The sequence below is a fragment of the Hyperoodon ampullatus genome, assembly GCF_949752795.1.
Source record: "Hyperoodon ampullatus genome assembly, chromosome: 8".
NCBI lineage: Eukaryota > Metazoa > Chordata > Mammalia > Artiodactyla > Ziphiidae > Hyperoodon > Hyperoodon ampullatus.
Window position 1 is genome coordinate 56280063 of NC_136921.1, and position 25378 is coordinate 56305440.

General features: G+C 34.8%; 1 protein-coding gene across 1 annotated transcript in view; it reads right to left on the reverse strand.

Moving 5' to 3' along the window:
* Window positions 1-369: 369 nt before the first annotated feature.
* Window positions 370-25378, reverse strand: part of SPOPL (speckle type BTB/POZ protein like) — a 34491-nt gene continuing 9482 nt past the window's right edge. Inside the window, exons 7-11 of the mRNA XM_079710831.1 lie at window positions 24855-24977; window positions 21183-21325; window positions 21040-21093; window positions 16998-17288; window positions 370-513 (exon numbers count right to left, since the gene is read on the reverse strand). Coding sequence (XP_079566957.1) covers window positions 17144-17288; window positions 21040-21093; window positions 21183-21325; window positions 24855-24977 — 465 coding nt within the window. The 3' untranslated portion in view covers window positions 370-513; window positions 16998-17143. The remainder of the gene's footprint in view (window positions 514-16997; window positions 17289-21039; window positions 21094-21182; window positions 21326-24854; window positions 24978-25378) is intronic.

The following is a 25378-nucleotide window of genomic DNA, read 5'->3' on the forward strand; positions in this document are numbered from 1 at the left end:
AAAAAAAAAGGAAGAAAAATACGGAAAAGAAATACGAAGATAGTAGATGTAAATTCCAACATTATCAGTAATTACATAATGTAATTTATGTAATTTTTTAAAATTGACAAACACCAATTAAAAGGCAGAACTTATTAGACTAAATTAAAAATAAGATAAAACTATATATTGGCTACAAAAGACTCACTTTAGATATAAAAACACAAATAGGATGACAGTGATGGGGGGAAATATATGTACCATGTTAATATAAGCTTTAAAAAACTGGTGTAGCTATATTAAAATTACTAAAGTAGAGTTCAAGACAAAGTATCATCAGAGATAAAGAGGACTTTTATTATGATAAAAAGATTATCATTAGAAAAACATAAAAATCCTAAGTGTGTGTGTATCTACTAAAAAGAAACTTCAAATACAGTAAGTAAACATCAACGGGACTAAAAGGAGAAATAAACAGATATACAATTATAGTTGGCGAGATTGAGATGAACACCCCTCTCTCAGGATCTTTACCTATTGATAAAAATAGAATACAAAAAACTAGTAAAGTTATAGAAGATTTGAATAGCATTTTCAACCAGTTTGATCTAACAGACATTTATATAGACTGCTACACAACTGAAGAATACATATTATTTCCCATGCAAGTGAAACATTTACCAAGACAGATTACATGCTGGGTGATAACACAAGTATCAATAAATATCAAAGGCCAGAGCATATCATCTGGCCACAACAGAACTAAATTAAAATTAAAAAATAAGATATCTAGAAAAATTCCTAACTATTTGGAAATCAAGATAAAACACTTCTAAATAACTCATTGGTCAAAGAAAAAAAATCACAGGGAAATCAGAAAATGGTCAAATGGAACAATAAAGAAACATAAGAAAAAGCAATTTTTAAGATCAGTTGCAAGATTTTTTTAGAGGAAAAGTTATGGCTTTAAATGCTTATGGTAGGAAAGAATAAAGGTGTAAAATCCATGATCTAAGATTCTACCTTAAAAAACTAGAAAAAGGGAGGGTCAAAATAGGGGCATGGAATTAAGAGACACAAACTACTATGTATAAAATAAATAATTGACAAGGATGTATTTTACAGCATAGGCAAATATAGCCATTATTTTGTAATAACTTTAAATGGAGTATAATCTATAAAGACATTGAATCACTATGTTGTACACCTGAAACTAATATAATATTGTAAATCAACTATACTTTAATAAAAAATACATAAAATAAAAAAATAAAAAACTAGAAAAAGATGAGGAAATGTAACTTAGAGCAACTAAAAAGAAGGAAGGGCTTCCCTAGCGGCGCAATGGTTGAGAATCCGCCTGCCGATGCAGGGGACATGGGTTCATGTCCCGGTCTGGGAAGATCCCACATGCTGCGGAGCAGCTGGGTCATGACTGCTGAGCCTGCGCGTCTGGAGCCTGTGCTCTGCAACGGGAGAGGCGACAACAGCGAGAGGCCCACGTACCACAAAAAAATAAAAAATAAAAATAAAATAAAAAGAAGGAAATAATTAGACAAGTTGGAAATCAATAAAATAGAAATAACCAACAATAAAAAAAGAAAATTCGGGGCTTCCCTGGTGGCGCGGTGGTTGAGAGTCTGCCTGCCGATGCAGGGGACACAGTTCGTGCCCCGGTCCAGGAAGATCCCACATGCTGCGGAGCGGCTAGGCCCGTGAGCCATGGCCGCTGAGCCTGAGCCTGCACGTCCGGAGCCTGTGCTCCATAACAGGAGAGGCCACAACAGTGAGAGGACCATGTACTGCAAAAAAAAAAAAAAAAAAAGAAAATAAAGGAAAAAAAATACCAATATTAGGAATGAAAAATAGGTATCACTACAGATCCACAAACATCAAAAGGATAAAAAAGGGAAATAGTATGAGCAAATAATTCATGCCAATTAAGTTTGACAACATATAAAAAATGGTCATAAGTGAAAAACACGATTTACCAAAATGTACATGAGAAGAAGTACAAAATCTAAACAGCTTTACATTATTAAATAAATTGCAAAAAAAAAATCCCTATAGAGAACATTTCTGGTCTAGATAACTTCACTGGTGAATTATTTCGAACATTTAAGAAGGCAATAATGCCGTATTATACAATCTCTTTCAGAAAACAGAGGACAAAGAAACATTACACAACCCATTTTAGAATAAGTTAGCAAGAATAATTGTAATACCAAAACCTAATACAGCTACTACAAGAAAAAACGAAAGCACACACACACACACACACACACACACACACAGAGACCAAAATCCTTCACAAACATATACACAAAAATTCCTTAAACATATATTAGCAAATTTAATCAGTAATATAGAAAAAGAGTACCTCACAGCCAATTTGGGCTTATTCCAGAAATTCAAGATTGTTTAAAAATTTTTAAATTATTCAATGTAATTCACCACATTACAACAATAAAAGAGAAAAATATGTAATCATCTCCATAGATTAAAAAAAGTGTATTTGACTAAATTTAACACTTATTCATGAGAAAACTTGCAAAGCTGGGATAGAAGGAAGCTTTCTCAGTCTGTTAAAGGCATCTGTGATAAACTGCAGGTAACACCATATTTAATGGAAAAGTACTAAACTTTTCCTCCTTACTTCAGCAACCTGGGAATGATGCTCATTCTCATCACTTCTATTCAACATTGCACTAGAGGTCCTAGATAATGAAATAAGCCCCCTCCTCAAAACAAAAGAGAAAGTATAAAGAATAAGAAGTAAAACTTTCTTTTGTTGCAGAGGATAAAAATTTATGTAGAAAATCAGAAGGAATATATAAAAAACAAAAACAATAACATATAAAAACCCCTAGTAGAGTTAATAAGTGAATGTAGAAGGCCATACAAGATAATATAAAAATTGCATATTTATACCTTAGAAACAAACAATGGAAAATAAAATTTTAAAAATACCAGGATTTCTACTTCCAGTTAGTATTTAGATGGTTGCAAGAGGTTATCACTTTCACCCTAACAACAAAAATAAACCAGACAAGGCTTAATTTTTCTAAACCCATCAGAGAACTGAGGATGCAAAAAACAAACAAAGAAACAAAACAAAAAAACAAAAACCTTAAGAGAACTCCAGAAAGTGACTAGTTCTTTATAAGGTGGAAGAAATCCATGGCTATCCTCATCTCTGGTGAAACAGCAGGGTAAAGTAAAACCTACCCCAGATGTAAGGTGAAACTAATCAAAAAAAATTTAAACCACTTAATGGCTGTCTGTGGACTGGCATGACAAATTATAATTCTGAAATTCTGAAAAGCCACAGTCACAGAGGAAGTCAGGCACCAACCTGCCAAATCTTTCCTATGGGACTTTACAGAGTGCTTTACAGAGTACGAGGCACAGTACACCACAACTGAGGGCAGAGTAGGGCAGGAAAGACACTCCTATGCCAGAGGAGCCTCTCCCAAATATAAGGCAACCATCCACTGAATTGGATGGGCAAAGGGAATGAGGGAAATCAATTCAAGGTACTCAGGACTTTTACCAGTGAAATATTGAGGGCCAAGCTAAAACGTAGAGAGCCCTTCTCCCCTTTCCCCATACTAGGTATTGTAGGCTCTCAGCTTCCAAGGTATGGGGGTGAAGTTGGAGATACCTCTCCAAGGCAGAAAGAGATCTCCCAGGGAACTGAAAGCCTGGAACCAGACTGAAGAGCAAATGACACTTCTCAGCTGGCAGCTTGGCTATAAAACACAAAATACATCTGGAATATTGCCAGTGCTCAGAAGGAAAAATTTTCATTTTGTTTCAAAGTATTTGAAGCCAGTGGTAAAATGAATTAATACAAAGTCGTGACAAAACCCAGAACAGAATCACTACGGATATTGACTCAGCCTCACTTTAGTGGTGTGACTCAAAAAATAGCATGCACTTTTTGGGAAGTACATATTATTTACTTTAGTTTTTATTGTTTTTTTTTTTCATGTGTGGCATAAAATCAAACATTACCAGCAAAATTAAGAAGAAAATGTGATTCATCGTCAAGAAAAGAAATAGTCAATAAAAGCAGACCCAGCTATAGCCCGGAAGTTGGAATTAACAGAGAGGGACTTGAAACTATACTAAAAATGCTAAAGGAAATGGAAAGCTAAACTACATGAAAAGAATAAGAAACTTCAGAAGAGACACTAAAACATTGAAAGAATCAAATGGAAAGTCTCTAAGTGAAAATTACATCATTAGGTGAGATTAATATCAGAGTGGATTCCATTTAAGAAAGAATCTGTGCACTTGAAAATGGGTCAATAGATAGTAACCAAACTCAAAAACAAGTAGGATACAGAATGAAAAAAAAAGAAAAAAAGAAAACCAAAACAGAGCATCTGAAATATGTGAGGCAATATAAAATGATCTAACATACACAATTGGAGTCACAGAAAGAGCAGAGAGAGGATGGGAAAGGAAAAATATCTAAAGAAATAATGACTGAGAATTTTTCAAAATTGATGAACTCCACCAACCTATATATCAAAAAGCTCAAGAAACCCCAAAGAGGAGCAATTCAGAGAAAAACATACCTAGACATTTTACAGCAAACTGCTGGAAACCGAAGACAAAGAATGAATTTTAAAAGCAACCAGAGGGAAAAAAGATATATTACATTTAACAATACAAATCACCAAAAACAAGAGAAGCCAGAACATATTGCAATAACATCTTTCAAGTGTTGAAAGAAAACAGCTGACTTAGCATTCTATATCCAGTGAAATCATAATTTAGAAACAAAGGAGAAATAGATACCAGTTTCAGGCAGACAAAAGTTGAAAGAATTAGTCTTCATCATAACTATACTAGAAGAAATGCTAATAGAAGCTCTTCAGAATAAATAGAAATGATGAAAATAGAGATATGAAGGAAGGGGAAAAAGAGTACTAAAAAAGGATAAATACCTGGGTAAATGATAATAACTTTTTGTAAATAATATCCATATACACAGATATGTAATATTTTAAATATATTTAAAAAACTATTACTGCCTTTTTAAAATAAAAAATAACAATGGATTCCGGGTTGGTAGCATGTGTAGACATAAAATATAAGCAGAGAAAAGCACAAAAAGTGGAACTGAACTGTACTGCTGTATGTGAAGTATTATAATACTAGTTGAAGGCAGACTGTGATAAAGATGCATATTGTCATCTCCAGAGCAATCACTTGAAAACAGATAGAAGGAACTGCAAGAATTTCAATATAGAAGGTAAAATAAAATATTAAACAAAAACATGTGATTCCTTCACCAGAAAGCAGGAAAGGAGGAAGAGAGAAACAAATGGACAAGATAAATACCAGATATCAAGATGGGAGAGTTAAATCCAAACACATCAATTATCACATTAATTGGAAATGGACTAAACACTGCAAGTAAATTGCAGAGATTTTCACACTGGAACAAAAGCAAGATCCAACTATACCCTATTTATAAGAAACACACTTTAAATATAAAGACAGAGGCAGTCTGAAAGTAAAAAAATGGGAAAAGATATATCTTGAAAACAGTGTAAGAAAGCTGATGTGACGATATTAATCATCAAAGTGACCTCAAAAGGAAGCGTATCACTAGAGGTAAAGATCTTTTATGAAGATAAAAGGATCAACTTATCAAGAACATGTAACTCTAAATATATGTGCCCTTAAAAACAAAGTTTCAAAATATACAAAAAATTAACAGATAAGGGAGCAGACCAATTCACTGATAAAGTTGAAGATTTTAATACTCATTGTTCAGTAATTACTAAAAAAAAAAGTAGACAAAAATTAGTGAACATATAGATGTGAACAGCACTATAAATCAGCCTGAACTTACTGTCATATATAGCATACAGTACTCAACAATTGCAGAAAATACATTCTTTTCAAGTGCATACAGAACCTTCAAAATAGATCATATTCTGTGCCATGAAACAAGTATCAATAAATTTCAACTTATTGAAAATATATGGGGTCTATTCTCTGACCACCATAGATTTAAATGAGAAATCAGTAAAAATATAATACCTAGAAATATCCTCCCAAATATAGGAAGTAAGCCCATGGACCAAAGAATAAATCACAAGGGATATTGGAAAATATTTTGAACTGGTGATAACGAACATACAACATACAAAAAATTGTAAGATGTAATTAAGGCAGTGCTTAGAGAAAAATCAATAGCTTTACATGATTAGAAAAGAAGAAATATGTAAAAATTAACAATCTGAGCTTCCATCTTAAGAAACCAAGAAACGATGAAGAAGTAATAAAGTGGGGACATCAATGAAGTAGGAAATGGACTAACAACAGAGAAAATTAAGTCAAAAGTTTGTTTTTTATATTCATGAAGCAAAACCGATCATTAATTTTTTATGGATATTTAAACAACTTTTATTTTAAACTAATTTTAAACTTACAGATTTATAGATTGTTTTTAAAGGCCTGCTCTTAAATGGTCCTTCTATGATGCTGAGCATGGTGAAGTGGTAATATAAATGTGTGGTAGAAACATGAGGACTGAGCTCCCTGTTTGCTTCTTGCTTATCTTGTAAAACAACTTGCCCACATATATTTATATAGGCTTTACATATTTTAATTTAGAAAATTGCCACCATTTACTGATATACAGTGTACACTTTTTTTGTATGCTTCAAAATATGATGCCAGTCAGCTTAGTTGGTGGAGGGACCATGCCATATTCACAGTATTTAAATTAAGCCCTAAAACTATACAATTTTAGAACACACTCTGAATATTTACTGATAAATTTTCCATTAAAACAACTGTTTATAAGGACGGATCATTATTGATCCATGACTGTTCCTCTACTAATCTGTGAGAAGGTGCATGAGAGTAAGGGGTCTGTCTTTGAATTTGTTTTGTTTTGCTTTACCCTCACTGCATCTTGTATAGAATAAGGGCTCAACTGTATAATTGAGGAAATACTCCTCCATTCAGCCCCAAACCTGAAAGGCCCAAGATGAATGCATCAGATCAAGACTCCAATGGGCTAGATTCTCCTAAGTTTGAGTGTTACCAGTTCTCATTAAAATAAACAAAAACCAAACAGCATTTAATTATCATTTATTTTATGGAAAAAAAACCCAATCCTCATTTCATGGAAAATGTTATGTTTTGAAAATAAGAATTTACATTATTCTAGCAATTGCATGCCACTTTATTTCCATATGATTATCTAATGATGGTCTGCCTAAGAGTTAAGTACAAACTAGCAAATCAGCTTACATGACCATGATTATCTTCCCCAAGCAGAAGCTGTATCACTAACTTCTCTTCTCAGTGTTACCGAATTTACCATTCTGGATAGCTTTAAAAAAAAAATCAATTTATTGACTTTCCCAGAATGTACATTTTTAAATGTTTAATCTTTTTTCTCATTAGTAATATAAACATATATTTGTTTTATGGAAATTTTGGAAAATGCAGTTCATTGGAACGAATGATTCCCAGTACATAATCCAAAGACAAATGCTCTTATTATATTCTTGTATTTCCCTCAAGTGTATTTTTATTAAATATTGGTATATAATAGTATGGTTTATCTAAACAAGATTAAAAAACCAACAGGTTTTTTTTTCTTTTTTCCTACTTCACAATTTATTTCTTTCCCTTTCTCAGTATAATAGGATAGGTTCATTTTCCCCATTGTAGTGCTTTTACATCTCAACCTAAGGTCGTTCCTAGGCCTTTTCCATTTTATTTGCTGCTACTGTAATTGGGATCTTATTTCTCATAAATGGTTTCTGCCAGGATATATTATCTTGCAGGTTATCTCTAGATTTTCCTAGCCAGTTTACTATGAATTTGGGTCTTCTAGGAAAACAACTGTATATAACTTTCAAATATAGGCTTCCTTTCCCATACTTACATTGCTTATTTATTTCATATATATTTCACTGACTAAAATTTCTAGAATAATTTTAAATAATAAACATATTATCAAACTACCTGTGTTTTGGTTGACTCTAATGGGTCATCATTATGATGTTTTTGGCTAATGGTGTGAGGGTGGTAGTCTCAATGGTGCTGAAGAATTATCTCCCATACTAGGTTGGTAAGGATATCCTGTGAAAAAAATAAATGTGCAATTTTGCTGAATTCCACTAGATGATCATGGCTTTTACTTTATCTTTTGATGTGGTACAAAACTGATACCCTAATACCGAACCATCCTCAGAGTCCTAGGTCAACCTTAGATGACTTGGTTTTTCTTTTTATTACTAAATTCTAGCTATTAGGACTATCACTCATATTTATAATAGAGATGGGTCTGTAAGCCTCCCTTTTTGGGTATTCTCTTAGGAAAATGGGGAAAGGGATTAGGAACCAGCATTTACTAGGCTACTGCTACCTCTAGGACAATGTATTAATGTCTTACATATATTTCATTTTTTTTTTTGCAATTTTCTAAGGTTATCTGGTTTCACACTAGTTTGATTAAAAGTATTGCTTAAATTCATTTTTCGGTATTTTCTTCAATGCACATATCGTGGGAATTATCAGTTCCTAGAATGTTTGAAGAAAGTCAACCTAGTTCCAAGCCTTTTCTGGAAGTAATTATTTTATAATTGTTTCCATTTTTTCCTTGATTGTGAATTTGGGCAATTAAGAGCTTAAAAGGCCTTTTCTGACTTAGTCCTATGTACTCACATATTCAGAGTTCTCTCACTTGGACTCATTCTTACCCCCACCAAAAAAAATTAAAAAAGACCTGCACACACAGAGGCACTACACATCAACAAAAAGCACTACTTTTCAGCTCTACTGAATTTCAGTAAAATCACCAACTCCTCTGACCCCTGAGCCTCCATACTTATTCCCTTATATAAACACTCTCCTCTATGCCTGGCTAGCAGTAATTTACTCTTGAGATGTGCTACACAATACCCTCTATTCCCCTTTCACAGGCTTATATTTTATTGTTACTGATTTTATTAAATTCCATCAGAACAGGGCATGTCTATTACATACCCACAAAAGAGATCATTACTGAAAAGGTTTTTCTGATAGTACACGTTTAACCTATTCTGCTTGTCATACTAGTTCTGCTATATCTCTGTAATGTTATCTTTGCCTTCTCCCTTTTTGTATCCTAGAATGATTCTTTCCCCTGACTTTGCCACACACACAGTATTTTCTGCTTTGGAGGATATATAGTCTATTTTAAACTCTACCAGTGGATAGTTAGAGCCTCTTAATTATTTAAAAAAAATGCTTATAATTCAAAGTTTAAAATCAGTGAGAAAAGATTTTAAATTCTCATTTTATGGAAGAGGAAGAATTTTGCACTTTTATTTTCCAATGCCAGTTCCCCCCTTCCTCTTGTCTAATTTCCTTTTTACTTACAATAGATGATCACTTTCACATTTTACATTTTACAGTTGTGAACCAGCCAGGGTTCATCAGTGAGGGAAGGGAAGGAGGACTTTCTTCCGGGAGGACGACAGCTCTCTCTGAGTGTAATCCTGAGGTGGGAGGAGGGGCAGGCAGGTGGGAGTGTGCAAGGTTGGGGAGAGGGGTTGCATTCAAGTTTACAACGTTACAATTAGTCAGTCTTCCCTCTAACAGTTTAATACTTATTGCCAGTCCTTTTAAGCCTCAGCTTCCTATGCTTGGATTACTTTTGATCAATGTTCCCTATGCTTTGGGTACTATGTTAATATACTGCCTCTATAAAAGTTGTGTTAACTTTAGAAATGAATCACTAAACAGCTAAGAGTTTTTGGGTCAAATTTTTTTTCACTAAAAAGTATTGCCAGAGAAACATGACTTAAAAATTTTTTTTTATTGCTTGGATTCTCACACTACTTATCTTTCCAATTTACAAGTCACCCAGTATGTCTAGGTTTGGACTTCTGTTCACGAATTCCACCTGGAGCACTATGAATTTTCTTATTTCTAAAACTCTTAATTTTTTTTTAAGAAAAATGATTACTATCTTTAATCACTGCTTCTATTCCAATTATTATTATTTGCACCAATTATGCAAACACTGAGTCTCCTTACCTCATCCTCTGTAAAGTCATGGCCTCCAATTGCAACTGGGCCATCATGTTTTTTCTTCACATCTGCTATTCCAAAACTCCTCTGCTCTTCTCAAATCTCTGAAATCAGCAAACTATGGCACCAAAGTTAAATCCAGCCCACTGCCAGCTTTTGTGAATAGTTCTAATGGAAACAGCCACCTCGTGAGCTTACATATTGTCTATGGATGCTTTCACATTACAATGGCATAGCCGAGTGGGTAAAATGGTTACTACCTAGTCCTTTACAAAGTACGTTTGCTGACCCCTGATCTAAACCCATCATCCACCCCCTTTACTCTGAATAGATGACTTCACAAGGAATAAAAGACATAAAACGAGTATACCAACTTTCAGGCAAAAAAAAAAAAAAGTATTAAATCTGACTCTGCATCCTATGCATGTCCCCTTCACATGCGTTAGGGGCAGTCCCTCTGTCTGGCATCTGATTCCACTCCTCTTCTCTTCAGACTAGGACATCAGTAATCCCTTTTGTATTCTATTTTTCTGACTCCTTCTTATGACATCCTAATATACTGACATTTCTCCCACCATAAAGGAAAACAAATCAAAGTAAGAAACTGAACCTAAACCCCATCTTACAGCTACGGTTTCTGCCTTGCCATCTTCGCTGGACACCCCACGGTCTATACTCAGAGCATATATTTCCTTACTCTAATCCTACTGCTTTTCCCACTCCAAGACTCCTTTCATTTGCTCCCTCACAAATTGAATTTATATTTTAGCTGCCTATTTGACTGCTCAGTAGCACTTGACACTGTCAACCATCCCTTTTCTTGAAGCATTCTCTTCTCCAACTGCTAGGATGGACAGTCTTCTGGTTCTGACTTTGTGATCACTCATCTTCTTTTGCAAGCTGCTCTTTCACTGTTCGTTCCGGTCTCTGCCCTGTGCTGCCTTCTCACCTCAGCCTGCATACACTGGTTACCATCTGTAGAATACTAAGGATTCCTGACTTGATAACTGAGATCACTCTCATGTTTAAGATTCACATATCCAACCAGAATGCCCCAAAAGAACCTTAATATCAACAGGCTCCAAATCAAAATAACCTTTTTTTTGTTTTTCTCCACAAACTGCTGCTACTCTTGTGATTACTGTATCAGTGAATGTATCAGTACCACCCTCCACCCAGTTGCTCAAATACCAAACCTGGGAGTCACTCATGACTCCTCCATCTTCCTTCTACCATATGAATTTCCAAGCCCTCTCAGAATTTCCCCTCAAATTTCTCCATCCCAGGTCTCCTAGCCTAGCACAAAGCACTAGTATTGCTCACCTCTTAAGAGGGTCTCCTTACCCTCTCTCCTTTAGCCCCCTCCAACCCATCTGAAGATTGACAGATTGTTGATGACATACTCAACACTCATAGGTTAAGTTCAACTCTTCTAAAAAGATCTTTAAACAATCGTGATCTTCGCTAACTGGTTTACAACATGAGATTTCTCTTCCCTTTACACAATGGGATATAGCCACACCCGTTTTTACTCCCATAAATGTTCCATATGAACCTTGCCAACATGCAATCGGTTGGATGATACCACCACTGAACTGCCTAACTCCCACTCAATTTAAGATGAGCATCACCTCCTCAGGAAGGTTTATCAAGTTTAATGCATCTAAATTCACTACTCTTTTTCAACTGCATGCCACTTTCACTTTTCCTCATTTTTGCCCAATTTTCATAATGACCTGCACATTTTGGGGGCATTTATAAAGTATACATTCTAAAAACCTTCTGCTGTGGCAGTTATATCAGAGTCCTCAGGACACTGGTTGCCTTTGTGTGTGTGCGTGCTGCAACTGTTATTCCTAAATCTCACAATTTTTCTTTGCACTTATCCTGGTTTGAATTTGGACGAAAGGCCTGGTTTGAATTTGGACAAAGGGGTAGGATTAGACACCACAGGAATTGTTTGGCTCTGATGTCACAGACTGAAGCAGGACTACACTTGAATCCTTTACAAAGGAATTTAGTGTGGAGGGCAAGAGATGAGGGAGAGGTGGAAAGGAAGCACTCCTAACAGGAATGACAAATTTTTTTGCCACTAATCACTGCAGACATCTGCATGCAAACCTCCCTGGTACAAAAAATAAGAAGGTAGCAACAATGTAAACATCTCTATCAATGTCTTCTATTTAAAAACAGTGATCAAAAAGCAAATGCCAGTCTTGGCCTTCTCTTAGAAACAAATGATTCTGAGGTGATAGAATGGAGGAAACACAACATTCCAATTTTCTAAAATAAAGTATGAAGGGTGCTGGCTTCTGCAGAGTAAGGGAAAAGGTTATTTAAAGGTTATTTAAAGTTTAGAATATGACCACTTGTCCTATCTTACTATAGTTGTATAGGTAATATTTTTTAAGTGCTTCAACCCTTCTTTTATTCTTTTAAGGGTAATTCAGTGTGTGTGGACATGTGTATGTGTGTGTTGAGTATATGGAAGGTTTTTCACTGTGCATTTCTGTGACTTTGGCCGTAATTTTTAAGCACTAATTATGTTGCTGTTACTAAGCTGGTGTAGGAATACAATGCCCCAAATTTGCTCTTTTTGAGAGCAGCAAATAATTAGCTGAAATTAAGAAGGGGTAGAAGGACCAGGAAAAGGTGATTTAAATTACATAACATTAGCATAAGTCATGCAATATTGATGGTATGCATATGTTAAAGTACATATATATGTAACATCTCAGAGTCAAGGAGTAAGTCTTTAGTAGGTTCCAAAAAAACACTAGCTTTCCTATGTAGAAAAGACAATTACTAAGCATAATTCTAAAAGTTACCATATCAAATACATGGCTCTTTTTTGTAAAGAATCACAGTAATCTGAAAAAGAATTATTCATATTTTTCAAATAAACACAAAATAAACCAATTAATTCTGAATAAGTAGTAACAACTTTATTTTAACTCAATGTGCTGAAATGCAAAAAATATTTTCAGCAACAAGATACAAAAAGTATGTATCTCATCATTGACATCAGCTGATTAAAAATGAGGCTGAAAAGTTCAAAATGTCTTTATACATTTGAATCTTGAAAATCAATTTGCCCCAGAACTGATTTTTAAATAATTTCAGCAGAATTTTATTTTCAAAAATGGGACTCACTTAAGTTATATCTTCATTCTAAAAAACTGAATGCAAAAATTAACTGGGTTACAGTATACAAGGATAAACCCTTAACAACAGAAAAAGATTTAAATATAAGAATTCTTTTTCAAACGTAAAGTCCACATACTGCAAACAGAAGACACAGTGTGGTGATTTCATTCCTAGTGAAGAAGTCTCGCATGGTAGGCACTCAAGATTTGTTCAACTGGACCTAAAATTTACATCATTCCATTTAACACTTAAATAAACCAGAGCTCATAATCTGTATAAAAGAGGTTTGCAAAATACTCTTATGTGTGTTGAAAGTGCTGTCTTTATAATCTGAAAAACACTAAAACCCAACCACCCACGTTGTTTTGCAAGAATACATTGAATATTTTCATTTTATCCATCAAAGAGCATGAACATCCAACTCAGAACAATTCACCTCTTCAAGTAGACTTGGCTTTGAGAAAAGCTTGAGCTGGATTTTAACAAAACAACTTACCAAAGTCCCTAGTGTTCTATTTTAGTAACACTGGGTAGCATCTATGATCCACAATTTTATAAACAATTCTGCTTAGGTTTTAAATTTATGCACAAAACAAATGGGTAAATAAATTAATAACTATACTTTTAGCAATTTAAGCTCTAACTTAGGTCTCGTTTAAAAATAAACCAATAATGTTCATGACAACTTTTTAAGAGATTTTTGTTAATATTTTAAAACTTAATTTTAAAATTGATGTCCTTAAAAGGCACTGTTTTCACATTTCATCATGCAGTAAATTGGTCACATTTTTGAGAATTATAATTTCCTCTCAATTGTCCCCTCAAATAAAGCACATTTAAATGGAATACATTTCAACTAACCTAAACTTTCAACATTTAACTGAGTCCTATATTCAGAAATTCACTCTTTTGAACATACCACACACAAGTCCAAGCAAATACAAGTACATGTACACACACACGCGCGCACGCACGCACACACACATGCCCAAATGACCACGGAATACATGCAAGAATCTCCAATTACTATTTCAAGACAATGACACATGAGTTTTCAAGGAGGTAACAATGGCAGGCCATAATGTTATGGCACCTTCATATTTGTGCTCCAAATACCGATACGCATTAATATTAAAAAATGAAAAAGGCACAAATACAGTGTTTCTGTATCTCAATCTAAACAACAGTTCTCCAACGGTTACTTTTATAATATGGAACATTTAAGACCAGTTACTACTTTTCTAAGAAAAAGCTCTGTTTAGGTGACCAAAGGGAAACAGGAGCAGGCTTTAGTTCAAAAGGCAACACTGCTCAGGACAAAATCTGTGCCTACTGAAAACAATGTCTGTAGTTTAAAAATGAAAAAAAAAAAGCTATTAGAGCACTCACGTTAGAATACATTAACAGTTTTGTAGCATTGTCTCAAGAACCCACAATACCAAAAATATACATAATAAATAAAAAAAATAAATCAACTACCATATGATTCTGTTAGTATAATGGTAGGAATATATTATCTGAAAAGTGGACATTTCTTCAAATGTGGATATTCTTACAGCACAGTGTTGGACGTTTTTGGTACAAAATGTGCTACCAAACTAAAAAAAAAAATTTTATAATAAAACCCTTCAGATTTGCAACAAACACTAAAGTAAGTATGTAAGTAAGGGTAAGCTGAAATGTTCATTATAATAGGCGTTATCACTGAAGTCACTATGGTTAGAAATGTAGATCCAAGCAGTGAATTAATTCAGAATGCACCTGTGTGCATCTGACATAAATGAATACACCAGTATTTTTTTAATATATGACAACAAAATTCTAGGGCCTGAGGGATAAATTTTTGTTTTCTTCTAAGACCCTGGCAAAATCTCAAATTCTTTAAGTGTATACGTATGTGTGTGTGGTTTCTTTTTTAAATTGCACATTTTAAATTTAAAGGGCTCAATCTTATGGTGAAGTTAAGGAAGTGAATTTCTGCTCCCTATAATACTCTTACATAGGATGGAATCCATTCATATGTAAGAATCTTTCTTCTATCCGAAGGCAGTCTTCCAATTTCAAATTTAGGTTAACACAACAAAGACTCAAGCTACACAGGAAGAAATGAAGATATCTGAAAATATGATCTTTTTGAACCCCAGTTTGATGTGGATAACAAATGATTATTTGACAGTGTTTGTTCAATGTAAATATGAATCACCCTTGGTATATTAGGATTGCTTCGGTAAATACCTAACAGACAGATAACAAAAATAAAATATATTTTAAAACTTCATGCTTCACCTTTTTCCTTTTGTCCTAAATTCAAAAATGAAATAAACGAATTATACAAATTTTAATCTGGAGAATAAAGTTATATATGTAAATATATAGGTATATGCATTTTTTTTTCCAGTGAAAAAAAATTTTCCCTTGTGGTCAAATGTAAATCTTGCCTAAGAAGCATACTGCCACTGTCACAGGAAATCAGATGCAGTGACTTGACACTGATTGCTCCTGCTTCACCAGGACAATGCACCAGAACAGACTTCTGTTGTAAACAGAGCTATCAAAAACTGAAGATGTGTATGTGTTTAAAGCTAAAATTCATTTATAATAAAGAACTGGCCCGTGAAAAGCAGTTTATAAATAGTTTATCCTGTTCACATTATGCAGAATTTCACTATCATCCACAATGTTGGTACAGTAACTGAGACAGAAAGGAGAAAGCTAGGGAGGAAAAAAGGTTTCAGAGTGTAGCCTGACATATTTCTAAGGGTTCTCTCCTTTAGTCTGCAAATAATAGCAGTTCATTGCTTTTAGAAGGAGAGTAGGCTGTCCAGGATTCATTTACTGTCAGGTGCCTTCTCCAAAGCGTGATAAACAGGCGTGAATTCAATAATGAATATGTGGAAGTCAAATTAACTATAATCGAGAATATCTTCCTTATCTATTATCACAAACATCCCAGTTGCCTCCATCTGTCTTAAAAATTCTTTCAAAAGCTAAGACAATTAATTATACCTTATCAACTCTCTCAAAAGCAAAAAAAAAAAAGTACCATTCAGTATAAAAAAGTTACACATTAAAAGTGCATATATATCTTCTTAATTGGCCCACTCATTAAATTTACATTTGGTCATCCTTACTTTTAACATGTACAGAATTCTTCATATAAATGTAGGTCACTATAAATTAAAAAAAAATTAATTCAGCAAAAAACATGCTTTCTTCTTATCGAAATCTTAACCTCAATCAGTTCTCAATCATTGTAAACTTGGATAAACTCACAAAGAAACACAAGCAAAGGTTTGTTATGCTTCTCTTAGTTTGTTGGACAGATAACATACAAACACTACAAATTTCACTAAAAATTTGGGCCAACTCATTGCATATTTGCCCCCTGAAATGAAAAATAAATTAGAATTGAAGCAGTGTATTGCCATAACTTACCTTGAAGGTAAGCAGGTTCTCCTGTATTTATAGAACTTAGACTGGAGACATTACCAGTAATCTCCAATACAAGTGCTTTTTTAAGGAAAACCTAGTTTTAAACTTTGATAGCATAGGACAAACCCTATAATATCCATTTGCCTTTCTCAAACTAATGGAAGATCCTTTTGAAACTTATTATCTTCAGTTATCAATATTACTGCATTATGGAGCTAGTGCAATCCTGCATAGCCTTGGTCACAATGACAAGGCACAATAAAAAAATTAAAGTATATATATGAACAAGAGAAGTCACTGAAGATAATTTAAGGCCTTGAAGTGAATTAGAGTATAATCAGTCTAATTTAAAGCTGAAGAATAAACCATAAACTATCCACCTGAAATTCAAGCAATATGCTTTCTCAGCTTCTGTTCTGTGGACAAGACAACAGAAACAACTCTTGCTTATGGTTTGTGTATTAGAATCCTTCTGGACCTGGAGGAGTAAAAGTCAATTCCATTTTTCTACAGTTCATGGAAGATTTCAAGACTGTTTTAGCCGTTTTCGTGGAATACCAAACTGTGGACACTGTGCAGATGCTAGTGCTCGGAAGGCTTCTGCTACCAAATGTGGGTGAGACTGAATCATGGACTTCCACCCAGATGTTTCCATTATGTCTGCTGCTTGGCTGAAAAATAAAATTAAGAGATGTTTACTAAAGAGTACTTTTCAAAATGCACTGATGCACTGTCAATTTTTTTTTTTTAATTTACAGATTTCAAAATGTTCTGGAACATTTTGTTTGCCTCTCTATGTATTCAAACCATTTGAATTCATTAAAATATCATCTTTACCTTACTGGTATTTTCTTTTATAAATGAAACTATTCAATTTTTCTGGAAATTCTACTCTTGGAAGTGTGTGACACTTGTCTGCACAGTTCTACTCCCACTGTTACCATTTCTATGCCCGCTCTTTCAAGAGCTCTTTTCCCTGGCTCTTACATGCAGGTTTTCTCTAGAGTTCCAAGTTGTGCCCTCGACTCTTCTCCCTTAACATTCTTTATCTTATCTCATCCACTATTCACAATTTTAACTATCATATTCAGTGATGATAAATGATGATTTGCTAAGTCCTAGGCCTCCCCACAAAGGTGGGTCCCAACCACTTGTTCTCTTTACTTGGATGTGCCTGGAGACCCGTAAATTTGGGACTGTCGGAAGGGAACTTGACACGTTTCTCCCAAGGCCCAAATTCTTCCTCTCTCATTTCCAATCAGCTAATGCTTCCACCATCACCCAGTGATTCAAGTCAGAAACCTGGAAGTCACCCTAGACGCCATCCTTTCCAATCAGTCATCAAAGCCCTATTTTAATTCCCAAAGGTATCCTGAATCCCTAGTTAAGGCCCACATCACCTCACATTTGAATTATTACAGGAGTCTCCTAATTTGTCTTCTACTCTCCTACTTTGCTCCTCTCAAACCAGCTTCCATGCTGCCTTAGTAACATAAACACTAACATGAACACATCGTCTTCTACTCTTCTCCATTGCCAGCACATAAGTTCTTTAGAAAGAGAAATAAAGTCTCCTAGTTCTTCCCCCTAGTTTTCTACCTCCCACTTCCATGCTCTGGCACTTTGAATAATAATACTGAACTGTTTATTGTACCTGATGTACAACATGCTCTGAGTAAACACAATTACCCAAGCAAAATATCTAGTTATCCTTCCTTGTCTCCTGTCTTCTCTCCTTTGTACCTACCCTCCATCCAAATAATATCCAAATATTATAGATTGTCCATTCAAAATATTATATCCTTTTATTTCCCTCGGGCTGCACTGTCGACAGTCAAGTCTAATTTTGCTCTCATCTTTTGCCTGAAACACTCCAATAACTTTCCAACTGGCCTACCTATATATAACCTTGCTCCTCAACTACCACCACAAACTCAACCTCCCCAAAACCATGCATGTGGAGACATTGCTAAAAACACACACCTGATCACATCCTACTCTAGGTTAAAACCTTTTACTATATGCCCATTCCTGTTCGAATAATGTCTAAAAGGCCTTCCATGATCTGATCTTTGCCTTCTTCCTCCAGCTTCTCATGCCCCACCCTCCATACTGTTCTTTCTTATCACCAAAACTTTGCACACTGGAATGTCTTTTTCGGGATATACTTTCCCACCTCTTTGCTCTTCTTCATGAGGTCTTTATTTATACAACAATTCTTCAAAAGGGCTTTCTCTGACCCCTAGATTACTTTTGGTCCCTTTGCTATATGCTCAGATGGGTATGCTCTACATTACCTATTATTACACTTAACTTCAACTACTTGTTTAATTCTTATACATCTCCTGCTAAAACATGAACTCCATGAAGGCAGGGAAAATATCTGTCATGTTCGCCATTATATTCTTTGTACTAAGTAAGCACAGTGCCCTGAGAATTTACTGGATAATAAACATAAATATCTATCAAACGATTGATCAACTATTGCTTCATGCGTCTATACTTTGATTCAAGCTATGCTGTCTGCAATGCTTGTTATTTCCTTCTTAGTCTGCTAATTCCTATTCCTGTTTTAAGACAAGCCTCAGTCATCTTCATCCCTAAACCTCCAGCCTTAGTCAAGTGTCCTGCACATAACCTTCTTTATCACATTACTTACCATATTATAATAAAATGATATATTCATGGATGTGTTCCTGTCATTAGATCAATTTCTCAAGGACAGGATTTTTCCACATAATTGTTTTTATATGCAGGACCCCAGCATGGTGCTTGAGACACGATAGATGCTACACAAATGTTTGCTTCACTAAATAGCAGCTAATAACAATTAAAAAAAAATTTGCCTAACATCCAATTACCAGTGTGTCGTCATGTTTATAATTTCAACTTGTTTAGAATCACACAGATACTTCTTAATTTACCTGACATTTTCATTTATTTAATTCAACAAATAGCTATTGAAGGTCTCTATGTACAATACAGCTTCTACACGAGATATAAAATAAGCTTATATTTTTTGACATTGAAAAAGCTATACAAGGCAAAATATTTTCTTAACAGAATAAAACTAGAGCTTGAAAGTGGCAAAGTACAAAGAATCACAAAACAGTCTTTTGATTTTTTCTAGGATCACATACCATGATAATATATTATCACACACTGACCAATATATAGAATAATCAATATCTTAAAAATAGCCACTAATTTTTACTTTCATAAAACAGAATTCACAAACTGTTAAGAATTCAGTTAACCAACTTCAAATCTATCAAAACAGATGAAAGCAAGGGGCCATAAATCAAACATTCATTTTCTTGTCTCTAATGCTGTCTTTTTTTACTTTCTTGTATCAACTTTTGATAAATTGCAAAAATGGAGTTTAAGGGTTTACAGGCAAAAACTAATCAAAAGCAGATGCAAATTCTTCAACCTCCTGACTCCTGATACTGAATAATTGCAAAGAGTAAAAATGTCACTCTACAAATGAGTGAAGGGCTTCCCTGGTGGCACAGTGGTTAAGAATCCGCCTGCCAATGCAGGAGACACGGGTTCGAGCCCTTGTCCGGGAAGATCCCACATGCCGCGGAGCAACTAAGCCCGTGTGCCACAACTACTGAGCCTGCGCTCTAGGGACCACGAGCCACAACTACTGAAGCCCGCGCACCTAGAGCCCGTGCTCCTCAACAAGAGAGGCCACTGCAATGAGAAGCCCGTGCACTGCAACGAAGAGTAGCCCCCGCTCGCCGCAACTAGAGAAAGCCCGCGCACAGCAGCAGCAACAAAGACCCAACTCAGCCATAAATAAATAAATAAAATGAGTTAAGAAGAAAAAAGAAGGGAATAATAAATTCTAATAGTTACATCATATTCCGAAGATCCAGGCTTAGAAAGATGTCACAACTACCCTGCTCATTATAATCTACCAGGGAAAGGAAAGATCAAATTGCTACTATTTCTGGAATGGTAGGCAGTTAGCCTAATATAGCATGTGATGCAAGTTATCTGGCTGCCTTAAGAAGCAGTGGGTTAGCATTCAAATGTCAAGTTTCTAGGCAAATATGGAGGGTACATTTCCTCATAGGATAAAATAAATATTTCCCACATTTTTAGAAATGCTTTCTGAAGGGGCAAGGGCAGGATCTCCAGCCACTGAAATACCTGGACTCAGCTATATACTACATGAACATACGTGCTTAAGACATTAGAGCGTCCAACCCAATTCACGTTAGAAGCTGATCTACAACAGAGCATAGCCTCAAGAACCCACTAAGTAGTCAAATTATTATTTTTTAAACTGGCAGTTTGCTTCATATAACTAATATCTGGATTCATACTTATTGTAGATGAACAAAAGGCTATGCAAACACTTAATTTCATGTATGCAGATCAACTTTAAGTCAGAAACTGATGTCATCTTACTTGCTGTTCCAGTTTTTCCCATCTTTACACCCAAGCTGTCGAAGTACACTGCACCTGCATTGAAGATTTAAACACACTTAAGAAAAAGGCCGGTGAAGAACTGTTGAAGGTGTCATGTCCACTGAAATACAAGCATAGCTTACCTATTAATAAAGTCTATGGCTTGTGCTTTCAACTGTTCTGCACTGTGCAAATCTGCAAGGACAAGGGTATCAGCAACATTTTCTACTGAGAGGTTACTACACAAAGCTTCTTCACACATGACCTTCAGCCGTTCCAGTGCATACTATCCAAAAGGAAAACATAACATTAAACATTTACTCAAACTAGCAAGTTTTTAAATACACGATATTTGTACTTAGAAAATGAAGTTTAAGCCCATTACACATTGAACTGAGGGTACTTTAAAAGTCTTTAAATTACTTTAAATATAAAGAAAGTATGAATTAATGCATTCAAGAGAAAGACTAATTTTTCTTAAGAAATTTCTATTTGCATAAGTGCAAGGATATTTTAAAAATAGGGTTTTAGGGCTTCCCTGGTGGCGCAGTGGTTGAGAGTCCGCCTGCCGATGCAGGGGACACGGGTTCATGCCCCAGTCCGGGAAGATCCCACATGCCACGGAGCGGCTAGGCCCGTGAGCCATGGCCACTGAGCCTGCGTGCCCGGAGCCTGTGCTCCGCAATGGGAGAGGCCACAACAGTGAGAGGCCCGCGTACCGCAAAAAAAAAAAAAAAAAAAAAAAAAAAAAAAATAGGGTTTTATTCTTTAAAAACCCCTTATTACTCAATACTCTTAATGAGTATATTTCTCTTTTCTACTATTTTAAACACCAGTCAGTACACTGCATGTTGTCACTACTTAATTCTGAAAAATAAATTATAAAGCTAAACAAATCATATTCATAACCATTAAAAACTTAGTATATGTTATCAGAACATCCTTGGCAATTTATTGAGGTAAAATTGACATACAATAAATAGCAGATATTTAAAGTATATACTTTGATAAGTTTATACAGCCATATAACCATCATTAAATCAAGAGAGTGGACATATTCATTACTCCCCAAAGTTTCCTTCTATCTATCTGTAACCCTTCTTCCTCACCTCACCCCAGGCAATACCTCTGATGTGTTTTCTACTGCTACAGTCTGCATTTTCTGAAGTCTTCTATAAATGGAATCATACAAGTTGCATTTGTTTTTGTCTGGCTTCCATGCATTATAATTATTTTGAGATTCATGCATGCTGTTGTCTATGTATCAATAGTTCTATGCTTTTTATTGCTCAATACTATTCCACTGATCTATCGACAAACATTTGGGTCTTTCCAGTTTTTAGCCATTACAAATAAAGCTGCTATAAACATTCATATACAAGTCACTGTATGGGCATATGCTTTCATATGCTTTCTTTCCTCTTGAGCAGAAACCTATAAGTAAACTTGCTGAAGAGTATGGTAAGTGTAAAACTTTAAAAAAATTGCCAAATGGTCTTTCAAAGTGGTTGTATCATTTTACATTCCCATTAGCAGTATATGAGAGTCCTAATTTTTCCATATCCTTGACCATACTTTGTATGGTCTTTGTAATTTTAGTTATTATAATATAGTTACACAAGTATCTCACAGTGGTTTTAATTTATACTACGCTAACGTGGTTGAGCATCTTTTGATATACTTGACTGACACTATTTTAGGAAGTGTCTGTTCAAATATTTTTATTTTTAGAAATAACTTTGTTTACTTATAATTGAGTTTTGAGAGGTCTTTATACAGTCTGAATACAAAAGTCCTTAATCATTTATATTCTGGACAAAAGTTGTTCATCATCAAAACAAAAAACAGGGGCTTCCCTGGTGGCACAGTCGTTGAGAATCTGCCTGCCAATGAAGGGGACACGGGTTCGAGCCCTGGTCTGGGAAAGTCCCACATGCCGTGGAGCAACTAGGCCCGTGAGCCACACTACTGAGCCTGCGCGTCTGGAGCTTGTGCTCCGCAACAAGAGAGGCCGCGACAGTGAGAGGCCCGCGCACCGCGATGAAGAGTGGCCCCCACTCATCGCAACTAGAGAAAGCCCTCACATAGAAACGAAGACCCAACACAGCCAAAAATAAATAAATAAATAAATGAATAAATAAATAAATAATACAATTTGCTAAAAAACAAAAACAAAACAAAACAAAAAACAGAAACAAACCCCAAAGTTGTTCATCAGATATATGCTTTGCAAATATTTTCTCCCAGTCTGCGGCTAGTCTTTATTTTCCTATGTCTTTTGAAGAAAAGAAGTTTTAAATTTCATTGAAGTCCAATTTATCATTTTTCCTTTTATGTATTATGTTTTTGGTGTCATAGCTAAGAAGTCTTTGCCTAATGTAAGATCATGAAGACTTTCTCCTATGTTTTCTTTTAGAAGTTTAAGATTTTTAGGTTTATAATCTATTTTGCGTTACTTTTTGTATATGACGTGAAGTTCGCATACAAAGTTTTTTCAAATGAGTTCAACCACAGTTCATCTGTTTGGACATAGGCTATCCAACTCCTATAGCACCATTTATTGAAAAGACTATCCTTTCTCCACTGAACTATCTTTGCACTTTTATCAAAAATTAAGTAGTCATACATGTGAGTCTATTTCTGTACTCTATATTCTGCTTCAATGAGTTATTTGTCTATCTTGTCACCAATACAATGCTGTCCTAAATACTGAACTGTTATGACTCCTCCACTTTGATCTTCTTTTTCAAAGTTATCTGACTATTCTAGGTCCTTGCACTTGCATATAAATTTTTAAATTAGCATGTCAATTTTTCCCCTGCAAAAGCATGCTAGGATTTTGATAGTGACATGTTGGTTCTACTAATCAAAGGAGAATTGACATTTTAACAATGTTAAGATTTCTAGTCCATGAACAAGATTTTTCTCTCCATTGACTGAGGTCTATCTTAATTTCTATTAGCAGTATATTACAATTTTCAGCATACAGGTCTTGAACATATTTTGTCAGATTTATGTCTACGTATTTCATATTTTTGACTCTATTATAATGGCATTTTTACATTTAAATTTTTATTGAGATAGTAATATACACTTGGCCCAGTTTCTCCCAATGGTAACATTTTTCAAAATGAGTATAATTATCACTATATATACATATACATACATACATACACACACACACTTACATACACACACAGACAGACAGAAGTGGCATGGACATTAATACTTTTGAAGAAAGCTCCCAAGGTGCTTTAGTGCTTTGAGGATTGAGAACTACTGGCTTTGAGATTTCCTGAAATTTTTGTAGTTTCCCTACCTTCAGGAAATCACCATTATAAAAGAACATTATAAAATTAACATTGTTTTTTTCTCTATACTCATATTAAAAAAGAAATCTATGAATGTAAGATTAAATTAGAAAAAATACCCAATATTTTTTTCCTTTTTTTAGACAAAGGTCATGCACTGTTTCTTAACACTAAGAATATCTTAAAACTGCCATAGGTTATATATGCTACTCTGTGTGTGTTCTCATAAAACAGGGTAATGATACACTCAAAACTATTGAGTCTACAGTTAATCTGCCATTTCTGTAAACTGGCTCAAGATATTTTTATGTCTTATTGATTTAAAAAAATTTCATTTCTATATTATCCCACTGTGTGTTATTTCACAATACTCTCAAGAGCCACCCACAAACAGTATAAATTAGTTCAATATTTCAAGTTATTGGGGGTTCTCATTTGATGATAGTTTTCTAGATACATCAACCTTGAGGACATTTTTCAGCCCTTTAAGACCGAATTACTTACTTTGTCTGCAGCTGCCAACAAGTTGTCAGCCATTTTGTCAAGATTTGGCGCTTTCCCTGTGTAAATGAATCTCATCATTTCTTTAAAAACCTCAGGGTCTACATCATTTATTTCCACTCGATTCTGGTATTGAAAACAACAAAAAAAAGTTATATTTCAAGAACACACACATACACAAATGAACCAAAGCAAAACTGACAGCAACTTAAAAGCCCCAAAGTATAGTTTAAAATTGAGGTAAGTAAATCTTCAGTAAGCTAAGTAAGCAGGCAAAGTGAAGCAGGCAGGTCTAAGAGAAGTACACCAAGTCAAGCACTACGATGTAGGAATATAAACCCCAATTTCTCAGTTAAAAAGAGTTCAAACAAAACCAAAAAAATCTGTAAGGCCAAACTAAATACATCTGAATTCAGTTTCTGACCTCTATCTTAGAAGAAGATGGTTATTAACTTTTTTTGTTGTTGAAAAGAATTAGGTGGTAATACAATGCCTAAGACCCAATAACCACTGGTTCTAGTCCCAGC